The 25,171-nt window shown below is 42.1% G+C and overlaps 2 protein-coding genes across 5 annotated transcripts in view; both read right to left on the reverse strand.

Moving 5' to 3' along the window:
- The window catches only part of LOC109869304 (neurofascin), a 32,291-nt gene extending 20,985 nt beyond the window's left edge, over positions 1–11,306 (reverse strand). For all 3 annotated transcript variants that reach the window (XM_031804281.1, XM_031804280.1, XM_031804282.1), the window contains exons 1-8: positions 8,474–11,306; positions 7,834–7,968; positions 5,302–5,407; positions 4,991–5,181; positions 4,581–4,703; positions 3,956–4,174; positions 3,327–3,438; positions 2,394–2,578 (exon numbers count right to left, since the gene is read on the reverse strand). In XM_031804281.1, coding sequence (XP_031660141.1) covers positions 2,394–2,578; positions 3,327–3,438; positions 3,956–4,174; positions 4,581–4,703; positions 4,991–5,181; positions 5,302–5,407; positions 7,834–7,909 — 1,012 coding nt within the window. In that variant the 5' untranslated portion in view covers positions 7,910–7,968; positions 8,474–11,306. The remainder of the gene's footprint in view (positions 1–2,393; positions 2,579–3,326; positions 3,439–3,955; positions 4,175–4,580; positions 4,704–4,990; positions 5,182–5,301; positions 5,408–7,833; positions 7,969–8,473) is intronic.
- Positions 11,307–12,460: 1,154 nt separating this feature from the next.
- On the reverse strand, positions 12,461–24,450 carry LOC109869391 (calcium-independent phospholipase A2-gamma-like). Of its 2 annotated transcripts, XM_031804285.1 has the most exons (9): positions 23,952–24,450; positions 19,758–19,935; positions 17,888–18,037; positions 14,721–14,878; positions 14,499–14,593; positions 14,206–14,377; positions 14,050–14,107; positions 13,759–13,953; positions 12,461–13,472 (listed from the first exon to the last, which is right to left on the reverse strand). In XM_031804285.1, the coding sequence occupies exons 2-9, from the start codon at positions 19,926–19,928 to the stop codon at positions 13,014–13,016; spliced, it is 1,458 nt and encodes a 485-aa protein (XP_031660145.1). In that variant the 5' UTR covers positions 19,929–19,935; positions 23,952–24,450; the 3' UTR covers positions 12,461–13,013. The 2 variants fall into 2 exon arrangements, with proteins under 2 accessions (XP_031660145.1, XP_020315095.1); XM_020459506.2 differs by lacking the exon at positions 23,952–24,450 and having other exon boundaries at positions 18,251–19,932.
- Positions 24,451–25,171: the final 721 nt, after the last annotated feature.

Below are 25,171 nucleotides of genomic sequence, written 5' to 3' on the forward strand. Positions count from 1 at the left end.
TATCACTCGTGGGGACAGTAAGTCACCGCCAAGTCTTAGGGTAGACCTCGAAAATTCAAGCCCCTTTGGTGCTGCCATAGAGTTACATTAGAAGTGACCATCCAACAAGGCTCAAGGTCATTGGCCACAGATAAAATTACATCAAATCATGTTATATCTACAGTAGCTTTGATTGGACTGATCATGTCAACATCATACCTTCAAAATTTTGGCTAGCAGTCATCATCATGAATCAAGTTGACAATCTACTGGCAAATCCTTTTTAATCCTTGTCATATGAAGATAAATAATGAAGAGAAATTATAGATAAAAGGTATCGGTGCTCATCGGCCATTGGACATAAACATTACACAACAAGTTGGAAATCGCAAATTCAACAATGAGTGGTTTGGAAGGAATCAGTGACAGTGGCTAACTGCAAGCATTGCAAAGCAATCACTAGCCTGCTATTCAGTGGAGTGGTTGTGTGGTCCCAAATCTGGAATTAAGTGTCTCTTTTCCAAGTTTAAAATTATAAACATTCAACATTGGCCATGGTGTCAATGAAGCATGATTTGTGCCACACTCAAAACAACTGTTAACTCTGAACTGCAAAAACTTGACTTCAGTGAGTTCAAGACAAAAAACGAGCTCCGACTGCGAAATACATTTTGAACGGTCATCCAACTAGGAATTGTAAATCGGAAACTCGGGCCTCTTTCTAGAGCTACGATCTGAAGATCAATGACGTCATCATGATTCAACCTTGTTTTTTTCCGAGTTCCCAGTTGTCTTGAAAGCACCATAAAATCCAGAGGATGCCAGACTTTGATGACTAAATTTGCCCACGAAGGACCGCCGTGCCCCTTCCTGGTCAAGTGAGCACAGCACAACAAGTTCAAAAATGTATTCTATGCTGCTGCATAAATTATGTAATATGCCAGGGAGATATGTATACTGTAGCTAAGAAAATAATACTAATTGTATGTTATGTAGTAAGCTGTTAGTAGCCAATGTGCCTCACCCTAATAATTTGGTCTATTTACCCCTCTTAATTTTGCCTACTGTTCTGACTTGGTGGTGCACATGTAGCCTATAACCTGTTTTAGAGAAATGTTTTTTATTTTTTATTTCACCTTTATTTAACCAGGTAGGCTAGCTGAGGACAAGTTCTCATTTGCAACTGTGACCTGGCCAAGATAAAGCAAAGCAGTTCAACACATACAACAACACATAGTTACACATGGAATATACAAACATACAATCAATAATACAGTAAAAAAATATATATATACAGCATGTGCAAATGAGGTAGGATAAGAGAGGTAAGGCAATAAACAGGCCGTGGTGGCAAAGTAATTACAATATAGCAATTAAACACTGGAATGGTAGAATGTGCAGAAGATGAATGTGCAAGTAGAGATACTGGGGTGCAAAGGAGCAAGATAAATAAATAAATACAGTATGGGGATGAGGTAGATTGGATGGGCTATTTACAGATGAGCTATGTACAGGTGCAGTGATCTGTGAGCTGCTCTGACAGCTGGTAATGTAATAATTACATTTTGTAAGAGCTTTCATTATCTACTTATATGTCCCCTTAATTTATCCTACAGTTCTGACTTGGTGAACAGGGAGAATACTGTGCTAAACAAATAGTTATATTGACTACGTCTGTCCTAGCTCGTTCATTAATGTCTTAATCGAAATTACGGATTGCCTCTTATCCGTTTGTCGTCCTCTTATGCCATAGTTTGTAAATCTCAATGGTCATTAGAAACCACATTTGTTTAAACAAGTCAGCCATATCAGCTATGTTTTTTTTAAAGGCAATAAATGAAGCTGAATGAACTGTTTCGCTGCCAGACAAGGCTCTGCTGATAGCCAGGTGTAGAAGTGGTAAGATGTTGGGGCAGCTTTATGTAGGCCCTAACAGTTTGTGGGCACTGTTTGTCACCATTATAGTGCTATTAATGTATTGTTTAGTGTTGTGGCTTTGCTGGCGTACATCCTACTTTATTATTCATTTTGCCCCACCAAGATTTACATGCTAAAATTACCACTGGTCACCACATATTTATACCCCAGTGAAACAGGAAGTCATGGCTTACGACTTAAGTATTCCTAATCACTCAGGTGAACATAAAAACATACATATGAATGGGAAGATACTTTTGTCCAATTTTACTCATAAGAATTTCTAGGGGTGCCAATAATTCTGGCACACATGATTCTGAGAAAAATATTTATTTCATATTTATTTTTTAAAATCATTGTACTTCAATTAAAATTTTGATTTTTGTGAACATTATCCAAGAGGATAAACAACAAAGACATTTTTTTCACAGCCCATTTTGCTCATACCAAGAGTGCCAATAGTGGAGGGCACTGTAGGTATGAAGATGTTGTCTGACCTTTGATCTGGACAGCGATGGTGTGTTCCAGGTATCCAATTGTGTTAGTAGCTGTGCAGGTGTATTCACCAGCGTCCTCAAACGAGGCCTTGGGGATCTGCAACAACTTGTTGTAGTTCTTCACCTTAATGTTGGTTGTGTCCAGTTCATCTCCATCTTTGGTCCATGTGATGACAGGGGTTGGACTATGGTCAAATATGGTAAAAAGAAATAGGTCAATTCAGGGTGATTTTTGAGGGTTCTTATAAAAGTTAACAGCCTGAGCAAAAAAACATACATGGTGGCGAAGTTACAAATTTCATGAAACGATTTATTACTGTGGCTTGTGAAAGCAGACACTAAATATTGTCCAAATGATTTCAGACTTTTTATTATTATTCTTTGGAATGCTACTCCTCTTAAACCATTTAAAAACACCATTCACTTTAAAACGTGTAGACAGGTCTGGAATAGTCTGCTTCCATACAACTTTTTGATATCTTTTATAATTTTTAAACTATAAAACTTGTATTTTTTTGTCCTCCATACACTTTCATGGGATTTCCTCAACATTCATTGTGATCATGACTTCCAACATTCTATTCTATTCACTGTAAACAAGGTAACTTTCTGACACAAAATCAGCTACTTTGATCACTTTCCAAACCGTTTAGTCAAAAAGCTAGAGAGTAGGAAATCTTTGTCTACTTCTCTGCTATTTAAATCTGAAATCAGAACACTTTTTCCACTACCACAAAAATACTTTTAAAGAGCCAAACCAAGAAACACAATTTTACTTCATGTAAAATGACCATCTAGTTTCATTTGAAACCTGACACTACATTCACATACAGTACACGGGGTAATTAATAGTAATACAATGACTAACCCCAATGGTAACATTTGATAAACACTCGATGAACACTCATGTTTGTGATTGAGAGGATCACTCACACTCCAGCAGCGATGCACTCGAGGAGCAGCTCCTCCCCCTGCAGGACAGTTTGGGAGCTGGACCTTCCGGCTGGAGACAAGAAGGTGGGGGCGGCCTCAGACACCATGCGCACTGAGGGGGGAACACATGATTTAATTATCCAGGACTGAAGACTTTGCCCACTGTCAAACATCATGACAGCAGGGACTACGGCTGTGGATTGACTATTGGGACCGCACTGGGAGCAAATGCAATGTTTTTGATATTTTCACTCCACAACAACACTGTCTGATCTCTATTTCAAGACATGTCAATGTTAAAGAAGAATGCTCTAGAATGTTATATCGTGGTAAGATGAGGAGATTGTTCATTTCTGATTGTATATATATAAATAAATAATTTAATTAACAACAAAAAGCAGAGCAGTTAGATCAGAGGAGAACTGTAAATCATTTTAGGTGATAGTCTGAAATAAACAATGTGGAATCTGTAAGTATGTGGCACAATACAACTTAAATCGTACAGCAGTGAGCCAAGGGGGGGGGGACTGTTTAATGAGGTAGGTAAGTTAGTACATGGTAGTAAATAAAATGCTGGGACCCTTGTGTCACATACTGTTGATGCACGTTATGCAATAACCAATACTAACTTGTAAGGACTCTGACGGTAATAGGCATCTTCTGCTGGATAATGTTTTTGTAGGGGAAGCGTGCATTGCAGCAGTAGTCGGTGGCAGAGTCATTGACATAGACATGAGAGAAGTAGAGATCTCCATTCACCCCCATAGACACTCTACGGTCCTGTTTGATAGGCAGCATGACTGGGGGGTGGGGCTGGTGAGGCCAGTTGAAAGGTCTACCAGAGGAACCTGAAATTTAATATTAAGTTATGTATGCATTTCCTGGTAAGGTCATCTTGAGTCAATATGTTTGGGATAAGTATCAGAATGCAAAAATAAGTTTAAAGAAAGAAGCTCATCAGTTCAGAAAGAGAGACAGGTGGTTGTCATTAGTTATAAAATACAACATTTCATTCCTGGGGTGGTAGGTAGCCTAGTGGTTAGAGTGTTGGGCCAGTAACTGAAAGGTTGCAAGATTGAATCCCTGAGCTGACATGGTAAAAATGTGTTGTTCTGCCTCTGAAAAAGGCAGTTAACCCACTGTTCCTAGGCTGTCATTGTAAATAAGAATGTGTTATTAACTGACTTGTTAAACAAACAAAAATCCTAGACACAATGTACTACTGATTTGAGAAAAGGAGGTAGGCCTACTCACACTTGCTCATCCAGTAGATCTCAGGTTTGGGAGGACCTGGAGGAGGGCTGCAGTCCAGGACCAGAGGGAGACCAACACTTACTGTTACAGGCTCCAACACCTCTCTGGGCCACAGAGTGGCCTCTGACATGGACACATAGGGGTCATTGTTTTTATATTGGGTTAAGAGGATGATGTAACATACATTTAACACAGGGAGCAGAATCTTGCTGGGACATGGACTTATCTTAATGTTAGAACTATTTTTGAGGTCTGAAAACGGCTGACAGAATTGGACTTGAGTGATTTGTCCCTTTAGGCTTTGCTTGTTTCTACCATGAACGTTTAAGCATTATCACGGTTTGAGGCACTGGCTTTTCTAATGTACTCTGTGACAATGGATTCAAAAGCCTGAATGGAGGGCAGCTTACTAGAGATGTGTAGGTTGATCTTGTTTGAGTATGCAGTGCCATACTCGTTGGTGGCAACACACTGGTACTCCCCCTCATAGGCCCCTGGGTCAGTCCAGGCATAGATGTCCAGCGTCCCCGAACGTCTCCTCATTGAGGCCTGAGGGTCCTTTGCCACGTTGAAGTACTTCCCATTACGCATCCATGAGAAACTTAGGGATAAAGGCCAAGTCTTTTGGATCAGGTAAATACAAGTGTTCTACTACAGATGCTCACAAATTGTACATGGTTTTGACCTATAAAGAAAGTGTTTTGGATGTGTCAGTTCTTACATTGGGTGGGGGGTGCCTTTGGCTTCACACTCCACCACCATGTTGTTTCTAGGATCCACGACATGTTCCTTCAGCGACTGTTTTATAATGGTGGGGGGCTGTCTGACTGTAGGTCAAAATTAAAGACTTGATTAGGATCGTACCTTAATTGAGATACTGTATTTAAGCAATAAGGCATGAGGGGGTTTGGTACAGTGCAATCGGAAAGTATTCAGACCCCCTTGACTTTTTTGATTTTGTTACGTTACAGCCTTATTTTAAAATGGATTCAATTCAATTTTTCCTTATCAATCTACACACAATACCCAATAATGACAAAGCAAAAACAGATTTTTAGAAATATTAGCAAATTCATAAAAAAAAGTGGAAATTTCACATTTACAATAGTATTCAGACCCTTTACTCAGTACTTTGTTGAAGCACCTTTGGCAATGATTACAGCCTTGAGTCTTCTTGGGTATGATGCTACAAGCGTGGCACACCTGTTTTTGTTTCTCCCATTATTCTCTGCAGATCTTATCAAACTCTGTCAGGTTGGATGGGGAGTGTCGCTGCACAGCTATTTTCAGGTCTCTCCAGAGATGTGGGGACATTCAGAGACTTGTCCCGAAGCCATTCATGCGTTGTCTTGGCTGTCTGCTTAAAGTCGTTGTCCTGTTAGAAGGTGAACCTTCGCACCAGTCGGAGTTCCTGAGCGCTCTGGAGCAGATTTTCATCAAGAATCTCTCTGTACTTTGCTCTGTTCATCTTTCCCTCGATCCTGACTATTCTCCCTGTCCCTGCTGCTGAACAACATTCCCTCGGCATGATGTTGCCACCACCATGCTTCACCGTAGGGATGGCGCCAGGTTTCCTCCAGACACAACCCTTGGCAAACAGGCCAAAGAGTTCAATCTTGGTTTTATCCGACCAGAGAATATTGTTTCTCATGGTCTGAGAGTCCTTTAGGTGCCTTTGGCAAATTCCAAGCGGGCTGTCATGTGCATTTTACTGAGGAGTGGCTTCTGTCTGTCCACTCTATCATAAAGGCCTGATTGGTGGAGTGCTGCAGAGATGGTTGCCCATCTGGAAGGTACTCCCATCTCCATAAAGGAACTCTGGAATTCTGTCAGAGTGACCATCGGGTTCTTGGTCACCTCCCTGACCAAGGCCCTTCTTTCCCGTTTGCTCAGTTTGGCCAGGCGGCCACCTCTAAGAAGGGTCTTGGTGGTTCCAAATTTCTTTAATTTAAGAATGATGGAGGCCACTGTTTTCTTGGGGACCTCCAATGCTGCATAAATGTTTGGTACCCTTCCACAGATCTGTGCCTTGACACAATCCTGTCTTCGAGCTCTAAGGACAATTCCTTCGACCTCGTGGCTTTGTTTTTGCTCTGACATGCACTGTCAACTATGGGACCTTATATAGACAGGTATGTGCCTTTCCAAATCATGTCCAATCAATTGAATTTACCACAGGTGGACTCCAATCAAGTTGTAGGAACATTCTGTTTGTGCTTTTCTAATAACCAATTTCTGTGTTCATGCAAGTGACTGATTGAGCGTACCTGGGAGGAATCCTCACTATCAGTGGGCAATTTGGCAGAATGCATAGAACCTTGTTTTGAGAACGAAAAGGATCTCTCAATTTCAAGGTCTCAGCTTGGAGAGAAGAAGCCTCATGAGGTCTGTCACATGCATGAACCACATTTTAATGATTAATTATTTATGAATGATGAATAAGCTAAATCATGCAAATATAACTTGTCTGTGTAAACAGTATACAGTATAAGAGAACTAACGGGACTACCCCGGTGGAGCTCACTTCAGACCGGTACTTAATGCATCTAAGTTTGACTCTGACCTCTCCAGCATGCTGTTAATAAACAATTATTCATTTAAGATTGACTTTGAGTGTCCCTGTGTAGAATTTCCACGACAATCTCAACGATGGTCAATGGAAACAGGATGCATCTGAGCTCAATTTCAAGTCTGAATATTTATGCAAATAAGGTGTTTCTGTTTTTTTTAAATTGTTTATACATTTGCAAAAAAAAAATCAAAAAACCTATTTTCACTTTGTCATTTTGGTATTGTGTGTAGATTGATGAGGAATTTGTTTTATGTAATACATTTTAGAATAAGGCTGTAACGTAATAAAATGTGGAAAAACTCAAGGGGTCTGAAGACTTTCCGAATGCATTGTATATGGACAACAAACAACTTCTAAGGGCTGTGGCTGGACACAGCCCTTAGCTGTGGTATTTTGGCCACATACCACAAACCCCAGAGGTGCCTTATTACTATTATAAACTAGATACCAACATAATTAAAACAGTAAAAATATATGTTTTTGTCATACCCGTGGTATACGGTCTGATATACAGTACCACGGCTTTCAGCCAATCAGCATTCGGGCTCAAATCACCAAGTTTCTAATTGACATTAGCCATATACCACACCCCCTCGTGCCTTATTGCTTAAATATACAGCACTGTACACTGTTACAGTATATCACCATCTAGCAGGGCCACAATAGGTTGTGTTGACTTACTTTCCAGTGGGACATCGATGGCAGTCAGCCGTTGCCATAACAGCAGTAATAGAGTTGATCTGACCAGCGCCCTCATCTCTACAGTGAATGGCCTCCAGAGATCCTGTTGAACTGCTAGATGCCCTTATCTATAAACTGTTTTATAAGTGACCGATTAAGCAATTTATTGAATTCAAATTAAATTAAATATTGTGACATTTATAGGACCAATTGTTTTCTAAGACAATATTTTCCAGCACAAAACAACCAAATAAAATGAAATAATATTTTGTTTCCAAACAGCAATATTTCATTTCTGTCCGACTCAACAGTCAGCACTGGCACATTCTCTGACAGAGTCTCTTTGTCGCACAATAGATCCACCTACTAACACATGGCCAGGACTCAACTCCAGTCTCAAGCCATTCTGAAAAACCAGCCTCCACAGGACTACATTATAAAGCTCTTGTTAGTTGCTGTATAGATTTATTTGAATCCCAAAGAAATACACACGTTGTTATCATGTAATGTCACTACTATTTTACTGTTCATTTCTAAATATACACAACATAAAGCACAGCAAAACAGATCATTGATCAACTCATCAACAACCCTTATCAAAACTTTTCCTCCTCTCGTTAGCTCATTACATCTGTGTTACCTTTCATAAGTACAATCCTTCAAGTGAAATCGTATCAGGGTTCCCTCTTCCCCATCGTCTACAAGACTTTCCAATGCATTGAGTTTCTCCACAATTCCAGTGTCCAGTTAGTGCAGTAAACGGATAAAATCCTTGGCGCACAATCAGTCAATTCTATTTTCTTGGTCAATCGAACAGCAGGATTCTGGAGAGACAGAGCATAGTGGACAGACTTCTGTCTGTGCCATGGCCATTCTGCCCACCCATCTCATGAATGAGCTCCCTACACCTCCCTCACCAACCACATCTCTGTCCCTGCCCCTCTCTCTCTCTCTGCCTCTCTCTCTCTCTGCTTCTCTCTCTCTCTGCTTCTCTCTCTCTCTGCTTCTCGCTCTCTCTCTGCTTCTCTCTCTCTGCCTCTCGCTCTCTCTCATGTATTAGCATAGACATGACATCAGTCAAAACATGGCATGGTATCAAGAACAAAAATAAAACTAGCTGAAACGAGTCACTTACTTCTTGTCATTGTTGCCTGCTATCTGGCCATCGTGCATAGTTTTCGTGACGTTGCCAGCTAACCCGTCTATGGTCTGTGGTCACAACCATGTATACTGACTCAATATGATGATGCCTATGTGGAGGAAATTATGAGGGAAGCCAGACATCATATTTTGTATTCAACTCAAAGCTGTGTAAACAACAATGCTTTATCTCCATTGCAGTTCCTCACGCTTCTTATGGGCTTATTAGTATTTACACCAAAATACTCTGTAACTTACCAGCCAGCCCATAGTATGCACATAGTTTGCATGACGTCAGTGATGTGGGCCTTACTGTTGGCTGCTTAAAACTATTTTACATGGAAGAAAAAACTCTAGCATATGACCTTATCACAAAGGCTGTTACAGGGGATGAACAATATTGATTTACAGCCAAATCAGAGGCGTATTTGTAACAAGCAGTGTCTGTTTTGTCTGATTTGGAACTGTGTTGAATGTGATTTTATGGTATCTAAACATGCAGACAAACAAACTTCCTTTTGTGCGATAAACACTTGTTTGCACTACGGCCATCTTCCCACTATTTTCTCCTTCCAATATGTAGCTAATCAGCATTTTCTATTCCCATTCTGGACCACTCTGATACAGTACACCCAAGCAAGATAAAAAATTCAGACTGACATCTTCAAAAAGGGGAAAGGTCAAAGCCATTCAGCCGAGGACCCTTCTGGCAAACTAAACACTTTCTTTTCTAGAAACAGCACAGGACCCTTGAAGAGGCCTCTGTCTTTGTGGGAAACAAAAGCCATCTCAAGCCTGATCTGTGTAGGTGCCAAGGAATCCAGACACAGCACTAAAGCATGAATATACAGCATACTGCACTCTATGCTAGAATGGACCATGGCAAATGGCAAGGGTGACATGAAAACCAATAAATTATATCTGCAGGTTTGTGCAAAAGACGCTAAAGGGTTTTAAATTATCTTTCGCTAAGGTGGCAATCAGCTCTGACGATGACCTTGACATAAACCATTGAGGTTTTCGCAGTGACAGAGATATAACAATGTCACAGGGATGAGAACAGAACTTGAGTATGGCTCAGCCTCGTCTTTCCCACCACATCATTGTGATTGAACAGAAGTTGAGGCCCCTCAAAAAGGAAAGAAAAGCGAAAAATGTTCAGCTACTTGGATTTCTTCTTCCCATGTATTTGACCTGAGCAGGGTTTCAGTCTGACCAGTGCCATGCAACAGACTGCACGGTGTGAAGGGCTCGAGAGACACACAGCTCCGTGAGGACAACAAGGTCTCTATGTCCCGTGGGTCCCCTTTGGCATGTGTGGCCAGGACTTGGCTAGGAGCAGATGGCATGTGGGAGGATTTCTCCATCTCTACACAAACTGCCTGTTCAGGAATGGAGACAGAGGCAACCCATCACTCAATACACAGCGTCATCAGCAGGAAGTAGGGGTTGGGAGGAGAGAAATTCCACTTAAGAGGGGCCGCTCTATTCTTCTCATCATTCATCATCACTAATTTGGACTCTGTAACAGTGCGTAGAAATCAAGAACTTATGTTATATTACAAATTACTGTATCTCTTCATTGCCATATTAAATACATAATCAATTACTGCTTTTAACTGCCAGTATCAATGACTCTCAGCACTGCACATTTACATAACTGGAGGTTTAGATCTGCCGAGTATTGGACCATTCCATGTGCCATGCAAATCGGTTTAAGTATAAATTATAAAGAGTACAAAGTACAAATCTTCAAATCAAAAGAAAATATCTCTGCAAATGAGGAGTACAGCTCCCTTGAGAAAAAGACGATTGGCAACATTCTGACAGCACGCCAACAGCTTAGACCTACACGGAGAATCGTGGGAACTATGCTAAATATTCACTCCGTTTGTCTGATACAAACGTGCTGATTCAGTGGAAGATGGACCCACCCTCTTCTCCAAGGTTTCATTTAAAGCTTGACCCTGCCTATGACTATAAGAGGTCTCAGTCAGATACAAACAGTTGTCATGGTGTGTTCATCAGAGAATAAGATCTTTACATAATGTCCATGTAGGATTTATGTGCACATGTCAATAGCCTTTCATGTATCTACTGGTCAAGTAAAGACATTCCACGAGACAAACATGACTTTTTCTTCAAGCTATAAATTGTTTCTTTACAAAGAACAGAAACCTAAACAATAGTGTTGTACTGAGCTCGTTAAGGCATGGTCCACATTCTTCAAAATGGGATATTACATTAGTTAGTGAGCAGCAGAACATTTGACAGGTTTCATCAAAATTTCTCTGCATTCAAAAGAATCAGATGAAATTCAAGGAAATAAAACAAAGTTACCTGCGGTATTTCCTGTCATCTCTCTTTCCTTTTTGACAGATTTAGTTCTTACATTGAACAGCCCTTTTCCTCCATCGGTTTCTCAGTGGACTCTGATCTTCTATGGTCTAATGTGTGTTATCAGGAAAAACGGTCATTCTTTCCAACCACATGCAGGACACGTGTCAATATTTCATGAGGACTTCAGAGGTTAAAATCAGGTCAAACTCTGTTCTGGTCCCACGACTTGTCAAATGGGCACCATCTGATGTACTTTGTGTAATGTGGATACAACAAACATAACGTCATCTCCATCCATTGTGACAGATCAGCTGTCACCATCAGCTGAAAAAGAGGCAAAATGTCTTCATAACATGTTATTTCTTCATACAACAATCAGTCAAAATGGGGAAGAGGACTATCATATGGCATAGATCGAAGATGATTTGATGTCTAAAGTAATTTAATTTTGTTATCTGTGCTTTTGTTGAGTGAAAGGCTGGGGGTTACTGAACTTGTGTCTTCTCTCTGGCTGGCACATGCACACTCATTCTCTCTCTTAACAAAGCATTTCTGTCCCAAACAAAGTGTGTCATTTATAGTGACTGACCAGGGTGGGTACAGCCTCTAGACGCAGGCAGGCTGCCATTAACCCCTCAAACTCCAGCAGTACAAAGTCAATACCACAAGCTGCTTTTTAATTGCTCAACCCAATCCAAATCTGGGTGGGGAATTACTGGGTCTGAGAAGATAGATATGTTACTACTTGAATGTAAAGGCCTCAGCTGAGCACATCATGAGATATTTCACAATTATGTGAGGGACAAGTTTGCTGTACACTTCAGAGCTTTTAAGAGGCTGAGGCATCTTACAAAACACAGCATATCATTTTTCAATAATAATGTGTTTTTAAAAATATATAAATAGGTTTAACATTAACAAAAATGTTGTAATAATATGAGATAACACATATCACTAGCAGCTACACGAATTCCCTCAGTGCAAACATCTTCAATATACGGTCAGTGCTAGACCTGGGTTCAAATACATGTGATTTAAATACTTATTTTCTGTGTATTTGAGTATTTTCAAATAACGTGGCCAGAATCAACTACTTCTATTGGAATTATTTTTCAAATTATTCCATATAAATAACCTTCTGATTGAAAGTATTTTCAAATACCTTTAGTTAAATGAATGGGAGTGTATTTTAGTATTTTCAAATACCTTTAGTTAAATGAATGGGAGTGTATTTTAGTATTTTCAAATACCTTTAGTTAAATGAATGGGAGTGTATTTTAGTATTTTCAAATACCTTTAGTTAAATGAATGGGAGTGTATTTTAGTATTTTCAAATACCTTTAGTTAAATGAATGGGAGTGTATTTTAGTATTTTCAAATACCTTTAGTTAAATGAATGGGAGTGTATTTTAGTATTTTCAAATAATTTCCAAGTGTATTTCCAAATAAATTCCAATATTCAACTACTTGTCTTAAATTTGTTTTTACAAAAAATGAAATACTTACTTCCACATGTCTTTAAAAGTAATTGAAATACCCTAAATGGTAATAGAACCCAGGTCTGGAAGTGCAAATACACTTAACGATATTCCATAAAGGAGTGCATCCTCAGTTTGCTAAAACGTTTTAAAAATAAAAACAGGGTAAAACTACAGGCACTGAGTAATAAAACCTAACCTGTGACCTGTGACCTAGGACCCTCAAACCCAGCTCTGCTGCATCTCCCAGGCTCTCTCACTGACCCAGTCCTTGGTGTGGCTCAGCACAGTGCGCTCCTGCCCCAGCACCTTACACAGCCTGGCCATCTTGGGCTTGTTCCTGTCCAGGTAGACCTGGGTGTCAGCCTGCAGCTGCTCCATGGCCCTGACGCTGCTCTCATCCAGGGATACCTCGGCACTCAGCATGGGGTTGAACCTGAAGTAGACGTTTGGGGCCAACAAGTCGTCCAGGAGGGTGTGGACCCCCTCGGTGTCGGTGGCACTGCAGATCAGGTGGTTGATCTTGGCACGCAGGCTGGTGGAGGTGCCCGGGCTCCGCTTAGCATTGTCATAGCGACCGGTGCCGAGCGACAGGACACACTGGTAAGGCTGGTTGGGCCACAGGAGACGGCTCTCGTGGACGGCGAGGGCACAAGGGTTGTTTAGAATGAGGCCACCATCCTACAAAGGGACATGCATTTTGAGTCAGGATTTGTTGGTACGCATGGTATGCAATGAATTTCATTGTACATGGGGCATCTCACTCTGAATGAAAAAACATTACAGTTTTGCACATATCTTTCCTATCAAGGGTCCTGAATTCCACACCCCTCTCAAACAACAAAAAGTGTACAGGCATTAGCTTGATCTGTGCAGTGCTTTTATAGCTGATTTCACCTCTATAGAACCACAGTCTCAGTCAGCATAGGTTATCAGAAACAGAGAGAAGAAGCCAATAAAGTCTTACCTGATGGATGTCACTGTGTAAGGGGAATTCCTGGAAGTATCCCGGGGCAGCGGACGACGCTCTCACCGCCTGCCACATCTGGTACCCAGAACCCCCTGCATAGCGGCTGAGACGGCCTGGGCTGTGGTTGTAGTTCCTGAAGATAAAGGCCTTGGGACTGGTCCCCCAGTTCACCACGGCGCTCACCGCTGACACCTGAACAACCATTTAGAAAAACACCATGGTCAATTTTCACCATATAAATGGAAGAATAGGTAACACAAAAAAGGGCAGAGTGAATAGTGACATTACCTTGGGGCTCAACTCATCCCTGGCTGTTTTAATCAGAACTTGGTCGCCCATCTTCTCTCTGTAGAAGGTCCAATGAAATACAAACAGTACACAGATGAGAGCAGAACCATCATTATGATTCAAGCACGGTTGACTGAACAGTAAAAACTGGCATACTTCAGTATCATCTCCCAGGTCTCGGTGCTGTAGTAGGAGTGACTCCAGCCCATCTTCACTGTGCCCACCAAGGGGTTCTGACGGAACACATCCGAGCCAAAACGACGGTACATATCTGCACACTCCTCTAGAGAGAAACGGGCCAGGCCAAGCATGAAGGCCAACACTGCCCCTGACACACAAAAGAAGGACAAACAGACAGGAAAGGACAAATGAGTTACATGACAATGGTTAAATGATTCAAGCTCAGGTGTTGAGTCCTCGATGTGTAGGTGAGTCAGGGTTTGTCTTACCTGTGCTCACTCCACAGATGTAGTCAAACAGCTGGTGAACCTGCTTGCCTGTTTCCGCTTCCAGCTGCTTGAGGACCTGCAGTGGCACCACCCCTCTGAAAAGAGACAGGGGAGAAAACAGAAAAGGTGATTCAAGAGAAAAAATGTGCTTGTACGCCTTTATAACAGTTACAGTTCATTGTAATACTTCAGTAGGTTAACCATGAGGAGAAGGATCAGTACCTTGTGCCACCACCATCGATTGAGAGCACTCGGATTCCACGACCTTTGACTGGATCCACATAGCCAATCAGAGCCAAGGTTTCCCTAATGACACACTGAAGTTCCTGGTCTTCTCTATGGCTACGCCGCTGTCTTAAGAGCTGAACAGCAGCTTTCTCCTGGAATGAAAGGCATATTATTTGATTAGAGATGATTGAAGTAGTACATGACTGATAAAAATCACAACATAGGCATCATCATCTATAATCTTCTTGAATTATGGTTCTCTGGGTTGTGAGGAGGGGGGGGGGGCACGTGGCTTGTCTCTGCAACTTCACTATTACCATTACACTATGTTATTATCAGTAGCATTTCATTATTAGTATTCAAGTTATTATTAGGTCTAAATATTAGTCTCGTATACAATGTCAGATTGGAGAGGAATCCTGAGAAAGAAAATCCAGATTCCGATTTTGACGCACTAAGCCACTAAGTCATTCACACCAAGTCTAATGCCTTTTTCCATCCACTTCTCCGAACAATTGGTATAACGTCACCAATGCTGCTGCGGTCATTCTCTGTGGCAAAATGTTGTTCAAAGTGGCTAGAGAGGACACAGTAATGAGAGAAAAATCATATACTACTGGAAAAATAATATGCTATTGAAAATATGAAGATATAGGCTATGCATCCGATACAGTTCGATGAATCATGAAAGGAGGTTGGCTACGTTTCCTTCAGTTACACAACATTTAATAAGAAAGGAAACGCAAAACTGCCACCTGCTGTTATTCTTCGCACAAATGTCACCACTGCAACAAGACAGGTTTTTTTCCTGATTAAAGAGATGAAGGCCTATTTTAGGAACATTTCTGAATGGACATAAAGAATTTGTGAACTCATACACGCACACCAACCCACCGACCTAAAATAATCCATCAATCAACGGACAGCATCTAACACAGACACATAAGCAAATAACAATTGTCCTTTCCAAAAAACGTTTTTTTTAAAGTATTAAATATCCGTTCTGTAGGATTTTAAAAAATTGTCTACATTATAGGATGATGCTTAGTCAATGTAGTCTATAATATAAATTGGCGAGGAAAGTTTTAAAGGGGAGATAGAGGCAGCTGTGATACAGGATATGAAGATGAAATTGACAACCATTAGAAAATAGAAGAACATGCAGGCAACCTCTTCATAGCCGGCCCTAATGTCTTAAGATCAGTCTGTCCATAGCCTAAAGATCAGTCTGTCCATAGCCTAAATATCAGTCTGTCCATAGCCTAAAGATCAGTCTGTCCATAGCCTAAAGATCAGTCTGTCCATAGCCTAAAGATCAGTCTGTCCATAGCCTAAAGATCAGTCTGTCCATAGCCTAAAGATCAGTCTGTCCATAGCCTAAAGATCAGTCTGTCCATAGCCTAAAGATCAGTCTGTCCATAGCCTAAAGATCAGTCTGTCCATAGCCTAAAGATCAGTCTGTCCATAGCCTAAAGATCAGTCTGTCCATAGCCTAAATATCAGTCTGTCCATAGCCTAAAGATCAGTCTGTCCATAGCCTAAAGATCAGTCTGTCCATAGCCTAAAGATCAGTCTGTCCACGGCCTAAAGATCAGCCTCTCCGCGGCCTAAAGATCAGCCTCTCCGCGGCCTAACGATCAGCCTCTCCGCAGCCTAACGATCAGCCTCTCCGCAGCCTAACGATCAGCCTCTCCGCAGCCTAACGATCAGCCTCTCCGCAGCCTAACGATCAGCCTCTCCGCAGCCTAACGATCAGCCTCTCCGCAGCCTAACGATCAGCCTCTCCGCAGCCTAACGATCAGCCTCTCCGCAGCCTAACGATCAGCCTCTCCGCAGCCTAACGATCAGCCTCTCCGCAGCCTAACGATCAGCCTCTCCGCAGCCTAACGATCAGCCTCTCCGCAGCCTAACGATCAGCCTCTCCGCAGCCTAACGATCAGCCTCTCCGCAGCCTAACGATCAGCCTCTCCACAGCCTAACGATCAGTCTCTCCACAGCCTAACGATCAGCCTCTCCGTAGCCTAACGATCAGCCTCTCCACAGCCTAACGATCAGTCTCTCCGCAGCCTAACGATCAGCCTCTCCGCAGCCTAGCGATCAGCCTCTCCGCAGCCTAGCGATCAGCCTCTCCGCAGCCTAACGATCAGCCTCTCCGCAGCCTAAGGATCAGCCTCTCCGCAGCCTAACGATCAGCCTCTCCGCAGCCTAACGATCAGCCTCTCCACAGCCTAACGATCAGCCTCTCCACAGCCTAACGATCAGCCTCTCCACAGCCTAACGATCAGCCTCTCCACAGCCTAATGATCAGTCTCTCCACAGCCTAATGAACAGTCTCTCCACAGCCTAATGATCAGTCTCTCCACAGCCTAATGATCAGTCTCTCCACAGCCTAATGATCAGTCTCTCCACAGCCTAATGATCAGCCTCTCCACAGCCTAATGATCAGCCTCTCCACAGCCTAATGATCAGTCTGTCCACAGTCGAATGATGAATAGTCAGACACATCCAACCTGTTTTAAAAGAAGACCGATTTATTTATTTACTAGCAGGCAATGAAAACGTGAATTGTATAAAAGAGCATCAAACGACAGTTGGAAAGAGGAGGAGATGTAGACAAAGTTAGCAAAACTATTGCTTATAATCATTGCTAAACACTCCCGCTATTAGATAGCTTTATTTTCATATAGACAAACTTTAATACAAATAAATCTAAAATGAATGTAGACTTATTTAAATGGTTTTACTGGTTATTTTATTTTCATGGCCGTCTTCATCCATAACTGTAAGTTAAATGGTTATCAATTACAGTCACAACCCTATGCACAACCCACAACCCTAACGATCAGCCTCTCCACTGCCTAACGATCAGCCTCTCCGCGGCCTAACGATCAGCCTCTCCACGGCCTAACGATCAGCCTCTCCACGGCCTAACGATCAGCCTCTCCACGGCCTAACGATCAGCCTCTCCACGGCCTAACGATCAGCCTCTCCACGGCCTAACGATCAGCCTCTCCGCAGCCTAATGATCAGCCTCTCCGCAGCCTAATGATCAGCCTCTCCACAGCCTAATGATCAGCTTCTCCACAGCCTAATGATCAGCCTAATGATCAGCAAACTCTTAAAGTACCTAGTCTTGTAAAGACATTCAATGAGGTACAAACCTGCCAGACCACTGCTTTGCATCCTGGGTGTCGGATAAGGTGTGTGTTGAGCTCATCGACAACTTCGGTGATGGCCTCAGGAGAGAAGGCCTGTTGTAGACTGGACACCAAAGCACGGGTCATCTCCTCTGCCTGTCTCCTGCCCATCACCTGAGGAAGGAATGATCACATTGAGAGCTAAAGGAGGATATGCTCTCTGTTTTAAATTCAATCAGGTAAAATGTGGTAATATCAATATTTCAGTATCTGGTTCTACAATAGAAAAAACATGTTCATGTTAACCTGGTTGATGTAAGTTCATCTAAAAGCAGAAGCAAGCACACAGATCATTTGCATTTCCTGGTTGTGTTGAAGGTGACTCACCATTCTTCTAAGTGTGGCCTCACTGAGCATAGAGGCAGGATGGGCCTGGTTGCTCTGAGCCCAGGAGCCCCCCAGATACCCCCCCAGGAGGCTGGGGATGGCACTACTGGGATTAAGAAGGCACTCCATGAAGGATACAGCAGGCTGTGGTTTCGGGACCCTAACGGATCCATACTCCATCTCCCATTCTCCCCTGCGTTCCTCAATGGGACCTCTTTCTAACTCCTCCTCCTCCACGGCATCATAGCTGCCCTTGAAATAGCTGTTGACGTAATTAGCCATGTATGCATAGTTCTCACCGAAACTGGTTGTGATGTTACTGATGTGGAAAAGGGATTTGGGACGGATGGGTGGATCTTCCTGCTTTAGCCCTGTGGCTGATTGTTCATGTCTGGAGGTAGAATATTTAGAACACTGCTGTTGATACGTCCTGCTGTTTGGCATGTGGTCCGCAACCAGATGTTCTGTTTGAGGTGGTGGTAGTTCAGTTTCGTCTGTAACGGTTTTGGCTCCAAAGTATCTGTTGACGTGCTGAGCAAAGTGAAGGTAGCCCTCTGCCTCTCCCTCCCAGTTGTTGGAGATATCAGCACGTTCAATGACTGGTTTCTGAATGGCTGTGGTCTGAGCTACAGCTGCACTAGTCTTTAAATGAGCCGTTTCAGGTTCCTTTACACTTTCAATGTAACTGATTTTTAGTGTTTTCCTCCTCCTCATCCTCCCGGTCGACACTCTGCTTGAAGCCAGATCCTCCAGAGTCTCTTCCAGAGTCGAACCTAGGACGTCCTGTGCCGAACCTTTGGTGAACACTGACTTTAGGTGTTCATGTGATGAGTTTATGTGATGAGCAACATAACTGTAACTTTCCCCAAACCTGGAGGCAATGGAACTGATGTGAAATAACTGCAGTCCACCATATCGCTGGGGGGCGGAGCTTGTCTCTGTCTGGCTGTCTGACGTCTCAAGATCGTTTTCATTTTCCAAAGGCTGCTGTGTTGTTGTCTCACTGTCCTCCCTGGCTGCCCTGTTACTTTGACTACGCCTCTGTGGCCTGCTTCCCAGACTCTCCTGAGTTGTGACAACAAACCCCACATTCCCAGCAACAGAGGACAGCTGGGTCACATCCTTTCTCTTGAAGTAAATATTGATGTGTCTGGAGAGGCGATTAAAAGAATCACCCAGACAAAGCATGCTCAACTGAAAGGATGTCTGGCTGTCCTCCTGAAGGCTGTCCTCATGAAGGACCCCGATGGGGGCCTCAGCCTTCAACACATCCCTACTAGAGGTTGAGTAGACACGGGCCGCCTGGGAGTATCTCACCCCTCTGGTACCACCCTCAAGGGGGTACTCAGCGGTCAAGCTAATGTGTTTGAACCTCAAGCTCTTGCGGGCTCCTTTCCTGGCAAAGCTGGGAGGCAGGGGAGAGGAAGGCAAGGAGCAGCTACGGAAGTCCAAGGCTAGGGGTGTCTTGGCCAGGTGAGGGAAGGTTCTAAGGATAGTTATGAGGTACCTGAGCTTGCAGAACAGTCTTAATGTCCTCCCTCCCAGGTGATTCACACACAGGTTTATGTTGAGGAACCGACCCATCTTTAGCTTGGATGTAGTTGGCTGGGGACAAAGACAACCAACAATGGGCTAGGAGCTGGGCCTGTATTGGCTTAGGCTTAGATATCAGAATCATTTGGTCCCTGTAAAATACAAGAGGGAGAGGTAAGCAGGTGCTTCCACCAAAACTGGGATAACTCTAGTTTTAACTATGCTTTCTGGAAAGAAACTATTTTCCCAGGGGAACAAATAATTACTATTTGAATAACAGATCCCCAAAAAGTACTACTTCTGTAAACTATTTGAATACAGATCTCAGAAAGTACTTATTTTAAAATGATTTGAATACAGATCTCAGAGAGTAGCTACTTCTGTAAACTATTTGAATACAGATCTCAGAGAGTAGCTACTTCTGTAAACTATTTGAATACAGATCTCAGAAAGCAACTACTTTTAAAAAAATGATTTGAATACAGATCTCAGGAAGTGATTGCTTTTCTGAAACTGTTGGATTGTTTGCCTTCAACTAATGGCAGGGCTGAATGTGGAACTGCATGTTGAAGATAGAAATATAATGAATAGAGGACACAATATTCTATACTATTCCAATCTGACAGATATATTTGAAGAGTTTCGTTACACAAATCTATATTTCAGTATTTTTGTGTGTGTGTAAAATATTACTGTTCTCAGATTCTTAAAGATTCTTAATTTATAGATTTTAGATATATTAAAATGAGTGTTGTTGCAAAATGTTCGTATCATGTAAATTTCATTTTGATATGTTTGTCTCACCTAACTATTTTAAGATTAATGCACTGACTAACTTGCTCTTGATAAGAGCATCTGCTAAATCACTAAAATGTCAATGTAAATATTTTACATACAATCTCACATTACTGCATTGATTCATTTTTGTATTTAAAAAATATTGATGTCACAAATGTATCATTTGTACAGTTCTTTATTTTAAAAAAATAGTTATTTGTCACATTTGACTGTGTAAAACCTCCTAGCAGTACTACTTATTTCTCTGAGAGTGAGGCAGATGGCATTTTGCAACCATCAAGTGATAGATTTCAAACAAATTCATGTCTGTCATTGAACAAATCCATTCCATCTCTTTCAAAGTGCTTTAAACAATAAAAGCAATTAAAGGTAACTCGCCAGCAAACTCATTTGATCTACACCATACATTTCTATCTGAACTCATTTGATCTACACCATACATTTCTATCTGAACTCATTTGATCTACACCATACATTTCTATCTGAACATTTTGTACATGTCCAATCTCCCGAATATATTTTGTACAGATAGCTGTTCTTGTTTCAAACACCATATATAAAGGGATAGTTTACTCAGCATACAAACTAACATGATTCTCAACCTACCTTGTATTTGATTCAAAAAAGCAATTTTGGAATATTTAGTTTCCTATCCACACTTAATAGCCGTATTGTTACAGTTAGCATTCTCAGCAAGACAACATTCAAAATGATTGTGCCTGTAATAAAACTGTCCATGTTCTTATGATCATATTTTTACACTAATTCAACTGTTGTAGTTTTTGGTTCTTCATCAAATATTTGTCAGCCTTCAAATAAATATGTGTTGTTTTTAAATAACTTCCATATATTTAAATACCTTCAAATATCATTTGGTTTTCTGCAACCTGTATTTGAATATCAAAAGAAAATAGTTGCCTTTTAGTTGAAACTACAAAAAAATAAAGGGAACACTTAAACACAATGTAACTCCAAGTCAATCACACTACTGGGAAATCAAACTGTCCACTTAGGAAGCAACACTGATTGACAATACATTTCACATGCTGTTGTGCAAATGGAATAGACAACAGGTGGAAATTATTGGCAATTAGCAAGACACCCCCAATAAAGGAGTGGTTCTGCAGGTGGGGACCACAGACCACTTCTCAGTTCCTATGCTTCCTGGCTGATGTTTTGGTCACTTTTGAATGCTGCCGGTGCTTTCACTCTAGTGGTAGCATGAGACGGAGTCTACAACCCACACAAGTGGCTCAGGTAGTGCAGCTCATCCAGGATGGCACATCAATGCGAGCTGTGACAAGAAGGTTTGCTGTGTCTGTCAGCGTAGTGTCCAGAGCATGGAGGCGCTACCAGGAGACAGGCCAGTACATCAGGAGACGTGGAAGAAGCAGTAGGAGGTCAACAACCCAGCAGCAGGAACGCTACCTCCGCCTTTGTGCAAGGAGGAGCAGGAGGAGCACTGCCAGAGCCCTGCAAAACTACCTCCAGCAGGCCACAAATGTGCATGTGCATGCTCAAACGGTCAGAAACAGACTCCATGAGGGTGGTTTGAGGGCCCGACGTCCACAGGTGGGGGTTGTGCTTACAGCCCAACACCGTGCAGGACGTTTGGCATTTGCCAGAGAACACCAAGATTGGCAAATTTGCCACTGGCGCCCTGTGCTCTTCACAGATGAAAGCAGGTTCACACTGAGCACATGTGACAGTCTGGAGACGCCGTGGAGAACATTCTGCTGCTTGCAACATCCTCCAGCATGACCGGTTTGGCGGTGGGTCAGTCATGGTGTGGGGTGGCATTTCTTTGGGGGGCCGCACAGCCCTCGCCAGAGGTAGCCTGACTGCCATTAGGTACCGAGATGAGATCCTCAGACCCCTTGTGAGACCATATGCTGGTGCGGTTGACCCTGGGTTCCTCCTAATGCAAGATAATGCTAGACCTCATGTGGCTGGAGTGTGTCAGCAGTTTCTGCAAGAGGAAGGCATTGATGCTATGGACTGGCCCGCCCATTCCCCAGACCTGAATCCAATTGAGCACATCTGGGACATCATGTCTCGCTCCATGCTTTAGTCCAGGTCTGGGAGGAGATCCCTCAGGAGACCATCCGCCACCTCATCAGGAGCATGCCCAGGCGTTGTAGGGAGGTCATACAGGCACGTGGAGGCCACACACACTACTGAGCCTCATTTTGACTTGTTTTAAGGACATTACATCAAAGTTGGATCAGCCTGTAGTGTGGTTTTCCACTTCAATTTTGAGTGTGACTCCAAATCCAGACCTCCATGGGTTGATAAATTTGATTTCAATTGATAATGTTTGTGTGATTTTGTTGTCAGCACATTCAACTATGTAAAGAAAGAAGTATTTAATAAGAATATTTAATTCATTCAGATCTAGGATGTGTTATTTTAGTGTTCCCTTTATTTTTTTGAGCAGTGTATATAAACTATATTTGACTACCTAAACTACAAAATATAACTATTTTCTGCCCAGCAGGTCTGTTTCCCACAAACAATCAAGAGTAGTTGGTTGAATATTCTAAACAGATCAAAATCCATCTCAATCTGACCTGGAAACAATGTCAAATGTCTGTGTTGAGGTGGAGCCTTTATTTGTAAACAAGCTAAAGAACACAACATTTGGAAGACGTCTGCCATTCAAATAATTAGGTCAACAGTGTCTTCCCTTAAATGACAACATGAGGTCAAAAAACATCCTGTCCTGCAACCATGTGCCCTCATCAGTATGGCATATCAATGTCCCTACCACATCACTACAATACGACAGCTGGCAAGGAGATATATCTTTACCTGCCACAATAACAACTAGTGGGGAGGGGGGTTGTTTTGATACATTGTGTGTGTATGTGTGTGGTCCTGGTCATATTTTATAAACACCTCTGACAAAATAGACATGCTGTCCCACTCTTCCCTCAACTGTAACATGACACCAATGTCAATCTGAATACTGGGACATGTATTAATAAAACACGTTCTACTAAGTCAACTATTAGGACCCAGGAAAGAACTTAGCGGAGGTATCCCTTTAATGTGACAGAAATCTGAGAAGCAGAGAGGATAGTTTTTACCTCATTGCGCCCCAAAAAACAAGATATGACTGTGTCTCTACACGTGGACGTGTCCCTCCTAAATGCAACGTAGTTGTGGTGCATAACAAAGGAGCACAATTTAATTGAAAATAGCAACTTGCTATTTATAGTATATTGAACATCAAGAAATACTGTCAACTTGCACCAAGGGAGGTCAAATGCACAGATTTGTCCAGTGGTTAGACAATGTTCACCATAACCTTGAGACAACATACAGTAGATTCTGATAAATATGAGGCAGGAATAGATTAAACATTTACCTGGGGCAACTCTTCTCTTGTTATCCTCCGCTTTCTTCCTTTAATGTTTTGATCTCTATCCTGAAACACTTATTAGATGTCCAGCAGGGCAAACCCTTCAAAGGAACAGACACGGTTTCTGTTTTGATACTTAATCTCATCCTACCTTCCTGTAGGGTCTGTATACTATTGGCTGGTCTGAGCGGAGGGTTGGGCATAGCAGCCCTCTGACTGACCAATCCTCTTTAAGACTGCAGATCCCTCTGCTTAAGGTCATCTGCTGTTACCACAGACTGACTGCAGGCTGTGAAGTACATGGAGTAGATGTCTACATAAAGAGAAGGGGCGATAGGGATTTCAGAGTGAGTTGAGAAAGTCACAACTTCCATCCTAGCCAGTACATATTTTAGACAGATGTGGGTGTCAAGTGATGTTTTGTTATGCTTCTCAGAACTAACATAATATAGACAGTATGCAGAGCTTCTCAGAACTGAAAAATGTACAGTGCATAGTTCCTATTTCACTAGCATTGTTAAAATTTACATTCCAAATATTTGCTATGTACAGTGCATTCAGAAAGTATTCAGACCCCTTCACTTTTTGTTACGTTACAGCCTTATTCTAAATTAGATTTTGTTTTATGTCTCAATCTACACACAATACTCCATAATGACAAAGTGAAAACAGTTTTTGCAAATTTATGAAAAATAAATAAACAGAAATACCTTATTTACATAAGCATTCAGACCCTTTGCTATGAGACTCAAAACTGAGCTCAGGTGCATCTTGATCATCCTTGAGATATTTCTACAACTTGGTTGGAATCCACCTGTGGCAAATTTAAATGATTGGAAATGATTAGGAAAGGCACACACACCTGGCTATATGAGGTCCCAAAGTTGACAGTGCATGTCAGAGCAAAAACCAAGCCATGATGTCGAAGGAATTGTCCTTAGAGCTCCGAGACAGGATTGTGTCGAGGCACAAAACTGGGGAATAGTATCAAAACATCTCTGCAGCATTGAAGGTCCCCAAGAACACAGTGGCCTCAATCATTCTTAAATGGAAGAAGTTTGGAACCACCAGGACTCTTCCTCGACCTGGCCGCCCGGCCAAACTGAGCAATCGGTGGAGAAGGGCCTTTGTCAGGGAGGTGACAAAGAACCCAATGGTCACTCTGAAAGAGCTCCAGAATTCCTCTGTGGAGATGGGAGAACCTTCCAGAAGAACAACCATCTCTG

Source organism: Oncorhynchus kisutch, linkage group LG24, assembly GCF_002021735.2.
Source record: "Oncorhynchus kisutch isolate 150728-3 linkage group LG24, Okis_V2, whole genome shotgun sequence".
NCBI classification, from domain to species: Eukaryota; Metazoa; Chordata; class Actinopteri; order Salmoniformes; family Salmonidae; genus Oncorhynchus; species Oncorhynchus kisutch.

Bases quoted from the DNA above. Each gene is read 5' to 3' on its own strand.
- LOC109869391 (XM_020459506.2), bottom strand. From the start codon at position 19,834: ATGGGTCGGTTCCTCAACATAAACCTGTGTGTGAATCACCTGGGAGGG. The intron at 14,594-14,720 runs GTACTGATCCTT...GTCTCTTTTCAG, and splicing joins ATCGATGGTGGTGGCACAAG to AGGGGTGGTGCCACTGCAGG. The intron at 13,954-14,049 runs GTAATGTCACTA...ATGGTTGTTCAG, and splicing joins GGGATGAGTTGAGCCCCAAG to GTGTCAGCGGTGAGCGCCGT.